Source organism: Montipora foliosa, chromosome 1 (genome assembly GCF_036669935.1).
Source record: "Montipora foliosa isolate CH-2021 chromosome 1, ASM3666993v2, whole genome shotgun sequence".
NCBI classification, from domain to species: Eukaryota; Metazoa; Cnidaria; class Anthozoa; order Scleractinia; family Acroporidae; genus Montipora; species Montipora foliosa.
Genome location: NC_090869.1, coordinates 60,130,509 through 60,142,893, shown reverse-complemented (window position 1 = coordinate 60,142,893; position 12,385 = coordinate 60,130,509). Strand labels below are relative to the sequence as shown.

Sequence of the window (12,385 nt, the reverse complement as noted above, 5' to 3'; positions counted from 1 at the left end):
CCAAGGGTGGTCAAGTTGCCTCCTAGATACCTTCTCTATTTTAATCTCTGGAGTTAACCAAGGATAAGCGCAACGTACGATTACAAATTTCTTCCTAGTAGGAGCGTGGTCATTGAGTAATGTTGTTAGTATGGTGTTATATCGTCCAATCAAGTCATTTAGGGGCAAAGCGTCACTATTCATTAAAGCTGAGGTGATGATATCCTCGCGGAAACGATCAAAGTTAATGCGCTTTGAGTTTCTATAAGCAATTTCTTTCCTTTTGAACGAGGGTTTAGCCAGCGTACTGCATAATGATCGGATAAAGCAAGATCCAGTACTGAGGGTCGATCCACAACTTTTCCATGTTAAGTGGTTTTGAGGAGCTAACAACTTGCGTTTCCGCATTTATCCGGTTCATTCCGTTTATGTTACTGTGATTTAGGTACTCATTCCCCTATGTAATCGCCAGTTAGCCTCGGTGGGAAGGTGTGACATATACTTCCAGTCACATGACTTATTGGCGGTTCGTTGTGGTTGGGAGCGGCCATATTTGTATGTGCTGTGTTCTGTTAGTCAATAAACATGATAACTTCGAATTCTTTTTCATAGGAAGTTAAAGCGGGAAGTGCTGTGGTTATTTTAGTTCTACTTTTAGTGTGACTAAAGTACAGTAATTTGTGAATTGGTAATGATAATGAATTTATATGGCGCATTTTCTATTTACATTTTCAAATGCGCTTAACAAGCAATCGATCTATGGGTAAGAGGCAGCCGTCATCAGTCCATTAGCGATCTCACCCAGCACATGAATGAATGAAATTACTATTGACAGTGGTCAATACTAACTAACCGCTTGCTCGTCCTTTAAGATGCTTTCACGACAAAAGTTCACTGCAGTTAATTCTTCCGTTCGCGCATAACCACAATTTTCTTGCGCCTCTGATCTTACCCGCGACCACAATTCCTGGCGTTTCGAAAAAAAATGTGTCCTTCTCTCGATTACAGAACTGCCTTGTTCGCTGCGGCAGCAATTAATCATTGACAATTCATTTGACCATAACATATTTTTTACATGATCTTCAATTGAAGGCCACGCGTTTGATGGCCATAAGGTCGTAAGGGAAAACGAAATGTCTGCTTGTGGCGTTATTAAATCTATCGTTGGCTTCTATTGTCTGGATTCGACGTCATCGAAGCCGCATATTTGTGGACGGTATAGTCCTTGCAGCATCTGGTGGTGTATCTAGGCTTTAAAGAAGTGCCAACAAAATAGGGCAATGGCAATTACGAACTAAAGTTCTCGACTGGATGTCAAGAGGAATTGGTGGAAAAACCGAAACTTTTGCAATAATTACGGATGATCAATGACAACTAGAACTGCCAATAATAATAATAATTATTTATTCATTTCTAGTGCGCATCTTAACATGACTATGATTAGATGCGCATTCGCGGAGGAAAAGAGGTATTTCACATTTTTACTGACTTGCAGCACTCTCAAGATTTTGGAACCATGTCAAAGAAGTCTTTGAAGAGAGTAACAAATTTGTGGACCGACCAGCAGAATTACGGGATCATGCCTTTCACTCATTTACGCTGGCATCACGCAGGAAAGCATCAAATATGGACGGACAATGATCATGGAAAAAGCTGGTATGGAGCTGCTCAAGTCAACCCGTCTGGACCCGCTTTCGTCATAACGATTGCGCCAGCGAGGCCGCACTATTCTTGGATTTCACATGACGTCACGGCCGCCATGTTGGTGTCCCCAAACAATGAAATGGCGGCCATGTTGGTGTCCCGATCCAATCCTCCGGGAATTGAAAGCTATTATTATGCTAACGTCTTCTTTTGTTTTCGTTGAAAAACATGGATGTTGATCACGTGAGTGGAACCAAGAATTCATTTGTCACAATGACAAATCGCATTATTACGGAAGCAATCTATTACATTGTAATGTAATTATGTTTTAAAATCTCTTAGGTGGTTTGGAGGTCTCTTCCATGCTGTTGCTCCGCGATAAGTGGAAGTTCTTTTTCTAACGAGTTTCCTTGGGTTTTAGGCAATTGCATGTCGAATCCACTTCATCTGGCATCGGTTTTTCAAAAGGTAGATATCGCTATCCAGCGGATAGAGTGGTTTTCAATTGAGTGTCGAAAGTAATTAGATAATTACTTTGTTTTATGATTACTTCACTCAGTGATTGGTTCAAAGTTCCCGCGCCACTTATTCAACCAATCAGAAGTGAAACCAAAACCAATTGTAGCTCGCGCGTGCACATTTTCCCGCGCTTTGTGTCGGCTACGTGTAATTACTTCGAGTTTTGATTGGTTTACCGGATTGCCTCCGTCCTTTTTGATTGGCCAAAGTAATTACTTTGGTTTTGGTTTTACGACACTCAAGTGAAAATCGCTCTAAACACTAGAAAAACCAATTGAGTTATCCAGTGGATGTTGGTTTATCCTGTGGATAGCGCTATCCACCCCTTCGAACAACTGGGACCTGATGTTTTACTTATGCACCTCAGAGGTCAGACGAAAAAACCGCTCAGTTATGTACTCAGGTACGACAGCATGATACATTGTGAGCATCGTATGTTAGATTTGAATCGTCTGTTCATCGTGGGTGTTGGCAAATTTAGCACGCCTAGTAGCTGTATATCGCGTGACGTTATTGAAGGCTCGAAAGGGTTTAAGCTGATTGGGAAGCTCCTCGCGTCATCTCGTGAATCAAAACGAGTGACGCATTCGTGGAAAAAAAAAGTTTCAAAATTTATTTAGTGGAATTTTTTTCTTCTTCCAACAGCGTTATCATAAATAACTCAAATTCTAATTTAATTGGGTTTTAAAAACTTGAAAAGAAATACAAGGCTTACCGAATCAGCTTTAGAGGGTCTTTTTGTAGGGTTGTACCGTTGCCATGGCGACAGTTGGGGACTCGACTCTCGTCTTAAAAAAGTGCTTGACAATTGCATTAGTCGACGACAAAAACGTTTCCCTAATGAAAGGATCGACAGTGTCGTAATCCTTTCCGATTGAAAACCCATTGTTACCTGTGGAAAACCCTTTCTAGCCTCCTCAAAATAATACGTGTGTTCTGGAGTTTCTGCAGTTCATGATTTGCACTAGATTTGGAGTAACATTAACGTTCCTCATTCCCCGTTTTTGATTCTTCGATTCCTTATTTCCTTTTTAGAGAAGACTTATACTCATGATCGATAAACAGGTTTAGCGTTCTTCGGTCATTTGAAAGAGATATATTTTTACACAACATATGATTTGATTATACCATTACAATGCGACGGTGTACGCCCAGTAATTTTGCGCAGTTTTCCGTATGTCATCTTTTGGAATGATCGTTTTTCTAGATCCCATAGATATATGATGATAGGAGATAGAAAACTTATTCATTTCTGGGCATTTATCTATTAATCTCTACTTGAGTTCAAATATCAGAGGTACTTCCACGGGATACGGTTTAATAGGTATCATTTAAAAACATATATAGAGTGCAGAAGGCAATCATTGCCAAATATGAAAAACAATAACGGACCTAATAGTGATCGCTGTGATACACCACAAGTTGTATATTCTGCATTAGACAAACACCATTAATTAACATAACACTGCTGACGTCTGTACGCCAGGTGTAATTGAAATCAGTTTCAAGATTTTCCTTGGATACCGTAGTAGCTCAACTCGTGCTGGAGTGTTGCATGATCTTATGTATTGAAGGCCTTCCTTGGACCAATTAAGAGGTTGCCAGTTAATAAGGCCTAGGTCCGTGTTTTTTAAGCTATAAATTCATTGGAAATAGTAATGCCGTACAGGTTTAGTGCATCCCTAGAAATCCATACTAGGGTTTTGAGACTAAATGGTTCGCAGGGAATGCTCTTGATGAAAGTATTTGAAAACTTCTCGTTTCCTGAAGAAGGTGAAGCACTTGTTTGGAATCTATTAAAGCTCTCTTCGTCTCCGTTGTACTCTTCCCGATATTCAGTAATACTGTTTTGTAATCAATCATCACTTTAGGTCACGTACTTGTACTTTACGCGGATTGTCTTGTACTTGCGTTGTGCAAACGCAGCATTCAATTTATTTATCATAGTGTACCTTAATGTTTTTGTTATCCTCATCGTTATTCAATTTTAATTATATATCTTTTAGGCAAGCCTAAAAGCGGAGCTCCTAGCCTCAATTATTGTCTATTTGTCATGGTTTTTGTTGTCAGACATTTTTATAACTAGTCTACTTACCACAGGATCAGTCTATAAAATTGCTCTATTTTCTCGCCCGCGGCTCTTTCTTGCTTTTCGTCATTCACTTCGTCACCATTATTCAGCCGTTTTACCGAGCTCATGCTTGCTTTTTCGTCCCGGGCCGCTGCTCGTGACCTCCGGCTCTCGTTGTCTTCTTTAACGTCTTCTTTCACGTCGAGCATCGCTTAGTGGGCACCTGCTTACTGTTTTTTTGTTTTTTTTTTTTCGCTCTCTACTTCTGTTTCTTTCTTCGTGGTACTACATTAAAACAGGAATTAACTTGTTTTTTGGTCGTCTTAAAAAAATTTGCTTGTTTTACTAAAATGCAGTGTCAAACTCTGTACGCTGACATGCAACTTCCCGCCAAAAAAAACGCGGGTTCTAGAAATGCGACATTTAGCGTATTGGCAGCGTATTGGCTGGTTACATAAAAAGTTGAACGTACGGACGGGCGTTTGCGGGTAGTTCACATCACCCAAAGGGTTATTTAGGAAAAAAGCTATCTAATTTGGATAAATCGATCAAATAAATAATTAAGTAAATTAACTTAGTGCCAAATCTTTTTTTATAGCTACCAGTAAGAACAGCCTTACCAGGTAACTCAAATTCATTACAATTTACACATTTGAAAGTACATGATGTTAAATAGTAGATAGTTAAGTATTAATTAGTTCGCAATCGTTTGTTAAGCTGCCACTTAAAAGAGAGATAAATTGTTGTTGGATGAATTGTTATCCAGCCGATAAGGATTACAAAGTCTAATTGAGTCATCTAACGGATCATTAGTAATTCAGTCCGCAGGATCATAGCTTTCCACTCTTCTAACTACTAAGATCTGGTCAGGCATGAAGTACTAATTTAATACTCCCTGAGGTCAATCGCAGATTGACATGTTTGGGATGACAGTTGACAGTTGCCCAGTAAGGCCGAAACAGCTGTATTTGGCTGCTAATAGCCCACTTTCGTTATGTTAAAATTCAGTCCTGATCAAAAGTCATCATCTCGAGGCTCTGGGGAATAAACTCATACAAATCCTTTTATTTATTCCCCAGAGCCTCGGTATGATGCCCTTTGTTTAGGGCTGAATTTTTATATATCGAAAGTGGGCTATTCACCGGGTAAAATGATTGTGCGCATGCGTGATACGTTGGCCCCACCGGGTTGGTGATAGCGTGTGTCACCTTGCTCTCTGTTGTTTTTCATAAGGTTCAATGGCGGATCCAGCCACGAGCTAAGGGTGGTAGCCCGCTTTAAAAAAAAAATCTGCTCTTTCGCCGTTTTTGGTGTTGTCTGCGAAAAGTAAAAGACATTTTAAAAGGACTAACATCTAAAAATAAGGGGGTGCTCCCGGGCCTCTCCCCTGGATCCTCCACTGAGGCTGCACACTCTAAAAAAATTATTATTTTTTTAAAAAAGAGTGTATTTCGCGATTTTGAAAAATCAAATCTGGTTCGGTAATTTTTAATGGCTGCCAGTGAAGAAAACTAGTGTAATAATAAAAGGGATGATGCGCGATGAAAATCGAGTAAGACGTGTAATGGACATAAGCATCGAACGAATCTCTCGAGTTCCACAAACTCCCCGAGGGCATCACAAACTAGACCTGCGCACGTAAAGCAAACAGCTCTTAAGATACAACCGTGACAATTATCAAGACAAACGCCGGTTGCAGCAAGAAAAGTAACATTCTCTTCTTACTCTTTGTTAACCTGAACAAGTTGGCACATACAATTGCATGATACCCAAATAATTTTGGCAATTCACAGCTGGCACAAACATTCAGTTGAGCCAATTACAATTTAACAATTTAACTTATCGAAGCGCAGAAAATGCAGCAGAATACTATTGGGTTTCCCTAATTCTTGTTGATTGAGAATTTCTAGAATGATCAGTAGTAGTAAGTACAAGCGTGAAAAGCGAGAGCAAATGCGGAATAATGACTGACATAGTTTGGAAATTTATGAAGGTGGCAAGGTGCAAGCCTGCGAGCAAGCTCTCCAAAGCGAGGCGGGGCACCCCTCCTCACTTTGGAGATCTTGCTCGCAGGCTACAATGTGGTTGCAGTGCGAACCTTAACTTACGTTTACTTATACTAGACTGGTTTCTAACCGAGGGACGAAAAAACAGAGCGATTCCTTTGTTCTTGCATTTCCACAAATATTGGTTACCGCCTTAATTAATTGGCGGATTGTAAATAGGTCGCATCCCGCGTTTACAAAAGCCGTAAGTACTTCTCTTGTGTTAATGTTGACTATTTTGCTCGACTGTCTGCTTCTTCAACCGATGGAAGTGATGAGTTCAGGATTTCCTTTACTTTTCACAGTCAACAGAAATAACCCTCATTCACTAAACACTGGGATAAGTTATCTTCAAGAGAGGTGTTTATAAGGGATACGTTATAGAAGTTTTAAAAGAAAGTCATAAAAGTCACGAGACAATTTACCACATGAAAAACGTCACTTTTTATAACATTGCAATTTATGGTTTTTACTGGGCTATATTCGTAAAATCTTCCCAACAAACTGCAAAAACTATAATTTTTACCAGGCCATCAAAACCTAACACCTTCGCGCTAAAACTTTCACCAGGGTATCGGGTGGTTTGCATGGGAACCGCTGTTTTCGGTTTCTGTCGAACATTTGCTCCAAGCAATCTCACTTTTCTCACCACAAAAGCATTCAAACGCTCAGCACGTTAGCGCTTTCTACGTATCTTTCTTAATCAATACTCTGCATGAACAAACAGGTGGGTTGCGACCTCCATTCAATTTGGTTGACCCTGCTCTTTCACGGCAAGCGAAAATTCATTATGGAAGCAATTAACGCTGAAAAGTCCTTAGGGGTTAATTCTCTCACAAGCATTATTCCCATAGTATTCATTCTCTTCGCAATTAAAAGGCTGTTGTTCCGTCCCTCAAAGAACATCAAATGGGTCAGTATCTTTAGAAATCTTTAAAAAGAAAGTAGATACAAGATTTGTAAGCAACTTACGACTCTTGTCTGGGCAATTGAGCGCTTCAAAGAATATTTTTAAACACCTTACTGGTCGCTCGAAGTGGAACAGGAGTTTTCTGCTCAAAGCATGGTTATTTTGGGAAATTCATATGCAAATTTTTTATGGCGTGTTGTTTTTGAGTGTTAGTTACTGACTGCTAGCAGTATTTCAGAAAAAAAAACCGCTAAAACGAATTGTCACATTATTTGAAGACTGAGTGCTTCTTGAACCTGAAAACAGCACTGGACACATGAAGAGTGTAACTTTGCCATCAAAAGATACTTTTTTCATACGATTAGAATCAAATCCACATTAACTATACACTTAGCTTTCTGTAGTTGTTCAAAGATTGAAAGGAAATTAATGATTGTAAAAAGCTCCCCGTTGCGTTATTTTTCCGCTCATAAGTTAAGTGTTGCCTTTATAATCTAACAAAACGCCATCTAAAAGCAGGAAGAAAAATCATTAAAAAATCATTTTTTAGTTGTTAAGTCTTTGCTTAACATCAGTCAGGGAATAATTTTTATTGTTTTATTTAATACTTGTTGAACAGGCATTTTTAACAAACCAGGTAATTTCTACAAGAACAGCCTCTGGAAATAGAAAAGAAGGACGCCTTGACATTATTGTCATATGTTTTCATTTTTTCGCTCACGAGAATGTTCTACTCGACAAAGAAAAGTGGAAATCGTAATTCCGGTCGGCATTTCAATGGGCCTTTTTTAATTAAAAGATAGCAGATTAGTGCCATTGACAGGGCGAATAATTCATGCTCTGCGAACGTGCTTAAGCTTTTGTGGGGGTGGAGACATCAGTCTGATGCCCGAGGGACGGAAACCAAGCGAAAAACCGCCTCTAAAAATGACAAAAGTATATATCGTTAAAAAAAGCTTCTTTAAAGAACTTTTATTCCAAAGAAACGTGCGGTTTTTAATGCGAAGTTGTGCAGTTTCTTTTCTTTTTTCTTTTTAAAGTAAAGCAAGAAATTTCTGTGGTACACATAATGATTCTTGGACCGAGTCAAGTCGTATCGCTTGACTTGGATCAGCTAATCTTGGCTTTGCAAAGAAATTAAAGTGGTTAAGACTTGGTTAGTTTCAAGTTTGAACACTGTTCCTTTAGATAGGGGATGAGGTGATTTTTGAATGCCTTATATTTCTTTTTTTGACGATGCTTCCTCGAAAAGCAAGAAAATCAAGGTAACGGAGGCCTAATTAATCCAGATATAACTAGAAAAGACAAAGAAATCAACAAACTAGATATGTTTCCTTTAACAAATCGATCCTTTTAAATTCTGGTGGCCTAAGGAATTGATCAAGCTCAACTTATTACAGATATAAAGACGCATTCTTTATTGCTATTCACTCGCACAAAAAGCCGACATATTGTTATGACAAGACTTCTCCGTGCGTTGCATTCAAACGCGCTGCGTGTGTTTTTCATGATAACGGCGAAGAAAAAGTGCGAGAAAAATTGTTCTTATTTCTCGACCTTTCCGGGGTAGTGTCGAGAGAGAAATGATTTGAAAATGCGGGGACTGAGTAGTGTTTTGATTTGCGGTTAAACTTCGCTGGTCGCAGCTATTAAGATTTCATTATATGTCGCAGTACTAGTTATCGAGTATGACCAAGCGCAATAAACGGGCAGTCGAGGAAATTATTAAACTGTTGTTAAAGAAATCTTCAGTTTGGAACGTCAGCTGTTTCCTGTTTTTAGTTTTACAGCAGGTGCTGTTTGGCAATGCTGTTTCATAAGAGTGCTGCTCCCCTAGCTTCACATGATGAGCCGAGTTTAACAATCCGCGACCAACGGATTTGATACTCAACTGCAAGTGTTGCGCAGAAATAAAATAGGAAAAAAGCGATCAGCGAAAATCAAATGTATGTTAACTTGGTGTCTCTGCTCGATCAGATGAGCCGTGTATTTAACCGAAAAAATAATTTTCATTTGTTTCGGCGCTTTCAATTCTTAACCACAATTGTTTTTTCCTCGAGGGTAAATGCAAATTCGCAAACATCGTGAAACGGAAGTCATATAACATACGGGCCTGAATCTTTTTATTTTGTGGAGAATGATTGGAAGAAAAGCGTGTAGTTCAACTCCGAATTAAGGCTAGACAATATTTTGGATTATCCTTTTTCTCTCCACGAGAGAAAGAGGTTTCTATAAGCTTCTCCACACGTCAGTTCAGCTACTACATTAATACATACGTATATCTTTACCTGATCTGTTACTTCGGTCAACCCTTCGTTGTATAGTTGCCAATTGTTATATCGTTTTTTAATTGCCAGATCGATCCAGTCCACCCTTAACACTTCTTCTGAAAAAATAATCCCTTGCAAATTACTCGGAAAATTCTAAAATAATATGACACAGCTTCAAAGTGCTGGGTAAACGAGCTACATTTCTCGACTGGTCCTTCGTCGCCATTTTAGCTGGACAAATGCGCACCGTCAGAAGTTCCATTCTCTTTCAGAGTTTATAAAGTCACAATAGAACTTTAGTGTTAAAATTTTAGGCTGAGCGATTCCTTTGAATTTCCTTTTGAAAATGTCTATATTGTATTGCTCAAAAGACATAACCCTTTTATTCAAAGGTTTGATAGTTTCTTGTGCAGCCAGCAAGTAATTTCACCGTTAAATTTAGGTTGAATAGGAGCAAGACAAAGGCATAGACATATCAAACTTAACTTTCAATACAAGATAGACACAGAAAATTACATTCTGTTATGGTTGCTGTCGCTGTAAAAGATAACACCACTTGCACAACTTAAGCTACAAAACAAAACCGCAACGATAAGGAAACTTAACTGACCGATCAAGTTTATTTTTTTGACCTGCGATTTTGTGAAAACAAAGGCGTTCCTGTCAGTATATTGGCGTTGTCTCTGGTTACGAAGCACTCGAAGCTCTTTCGTTTTGAATTAAATCTTTCAGCCTAATGAAGGATAATCATCTTTTTGTTTTTTGTTGCGCTCTTTTTTAAAGTGAAAGCGTTTAAACTTCTCCATGAAACTAGCTCTAAATCTTTCACAAACAATCGACTCAATATACAACAGAATATTCATACTTTATTGGTGCGATAACACTCAAAATCAGCTGGTTTTGTGTAATAAACAAAATCCAATTTTCACTCTAACATGATTAACGGCAGCGATCGATGTACGTTTCTTTAAGATTTACCAAGACTTGAAAACAAGATTCAGTAGCAAAAATCGGAGGAGAAGTTTAGTTCACTGACCATTTTGATTTGAGGTGCGAAATGCTAAATAAATAAATAGAAAACTAGGCGCAACCGTTTCTCGATTATCGTCGTCGAGTTGCTTTAAAATGTGCAAGCGCCAAATCAGTCTGATCAGAAATTAAATAATCAAAATATGATATTTCAGTCTAAATTGATCAGCCGAAGTGGTCAGAGGCGTTATTCAATTTGAGTTTCCTTTTCTTCGCTTTAATATTTGATAATCAATGAGCTCAGTGGACAACGCAGACAGATTCGCATCGGACGCGAAACTGATAAAAGAGATCGTGCAAAGTATCACTTGGTAATTCCACGGTATCCGCTGTTTACAAAAGGTCTTCAAGAAAAAGGTAAATAGAAAGTCAGCTAGCACTTTGAAATGTCAAATATTGGCAGAAATTTCTGTTTGACATGAATTGTAAAGATAAGCTTCTTTTGTACCGTTAGATACACAAATCAGTCAAAACTATACATGCCGTTGAGTGTAGAGTTGTGGAGGGTATTGGGGGCTTGCTTCTGTAATTTGCTGAGCGTGAATGTTCTGTGCAGCGTTGGTAAAAGCCGAAACGCCGCTGGTAGTGGGTCCTGAATCCATAGATGTACTGTAAATGTGGCTCGGATGACCGTGTGGTCCTGTCGGTGTAGGGACCATCATTTCTCCGGGACGCACCGCAGTGTAGGGTAATTCGTGCACGCTGTTAGCGTGGCTTGGAGGGGCTGAAAAGCCATGAGTTGGCCTCTGAGCATGAACGGCTGCCATGTCATACATAGTCGGGTACGGAGCGTGTTGAGGCATTTGGTAATATTGTTGATAGTGCATGGCATCAGGCGCCATCGTAGGCGCGTAAGATAGCTTCATTGCTGCGGCAGCGTGTACCGCATTTTCCGCTCCAGTGTAAGGAAAAGAATATGTTGACTTCTTTATAAGTTGTTTCTGTTTTCTCCTCCGCGGCTTGTACTTGTAATCGGGATGTTTTTGGCTGTGTTCTTGTTGTAGTCGCTTGGCTTCCTCAATGTATTTCGACTTTTCCTCGTCGGGCATTTTTTTCCACTGCGCTCCCAAAATCTTGCTGATTTCAGAATTGTGCATCTTGGGGTTTTTTTGCGACATTGTTCTCCTTTTCTCTTTGGACCACACCATGAAAGCGTTCATAGGTCTCTTAATGTGATCTGGATCTTTACCGCTCATGTTTGGTTTGTCACAGTTTCTCGACCTCTTTGTCAAACGAGACTCGCGACTGAATAGCTAACCTTGTCAACAGACCCTGTTCTGAAAGCAAAGGCTTTGGTTTTTGTATGGAATATTCAACAAAGCTATTTACATTTCTGGCTTTGCATGTGAACAATGGAGTTTTTAGAAATCTTTAATTACCATAATCATTCCAAACATCAAAAGGACAAAACACAATGGCTCAAGCATTCAACATATTTACTTGAATAATTAATTATTCCACCGATGCCTTCCACTGCTCTTTCTAATCGCTTTGATGTTATCAACTCAACCGAACACTAATTTGAACGCTTTCCGTGTAACCCTAAGTTCTCGCTTGTTTAATTTTTGTTTTCTCGATCGTAATCCCACGGTCCTTGTTAAACCTCATTTTCATTAAGTCACAGCTGGACTCTCTCGGTCGAGATTAATCATTTTAAAGTTAATAACATGTTTGCTTTAATATTTATGTTCAATTTAAGCGAATATTGGAATAAGTGTATTTCGAAACTGGTAACGGGACAATAGTCATTTTCAAGGCTATTGTTTGTGTACAACCAGATTAAGGAGAATTTAATTTATCTTGATATTCTAAAAGGAGGAAATAAAAAAGATACGTTTACAAAAGACCCAACTGTGGCCAATTAAAATGAAGGTTTCGTCAGTAATTTTTATTCATGATGATCGTTGCGTCTTTGAAA

The 12,385-nt window shown here is 39.0% G+C and overlaps 1 protein-coding gene across 1 annotated transcript; it reads right to left on the bottom strand.

The window, feature by feature from the left end:
- Positions 1-10,284: 10,284 nt before the first annotated feature.
- Positions 10,285-11,794, bottom strand: LOC137979662 (transcription factor sox-3-like). The gene has a single exon (XM_068826980.1). The coding sequence runs from the start codon at positions 11,661-11,663 to the stop codon at positions 10,941-10,943; it is 723 nt and encodes a 240-aa protein (XP_068683081.1). The 5' UTR covers positions 11,664-11,794; the 3' UTR covers positions 10,285-10,940.
- Between the last annotated feature and the right edge of the window lie 591 nt (positions 11,795-12,385).

Excerpts from the sequence above, each read along its gene's own strand:
- LOC137979662 (XM_068826980.1), bottom strand. The coding sequence starts at position 11,663 with ATGAGCGGTAAAGATCCAGATCACATTAAGAGACCTATGAACGCTTTC.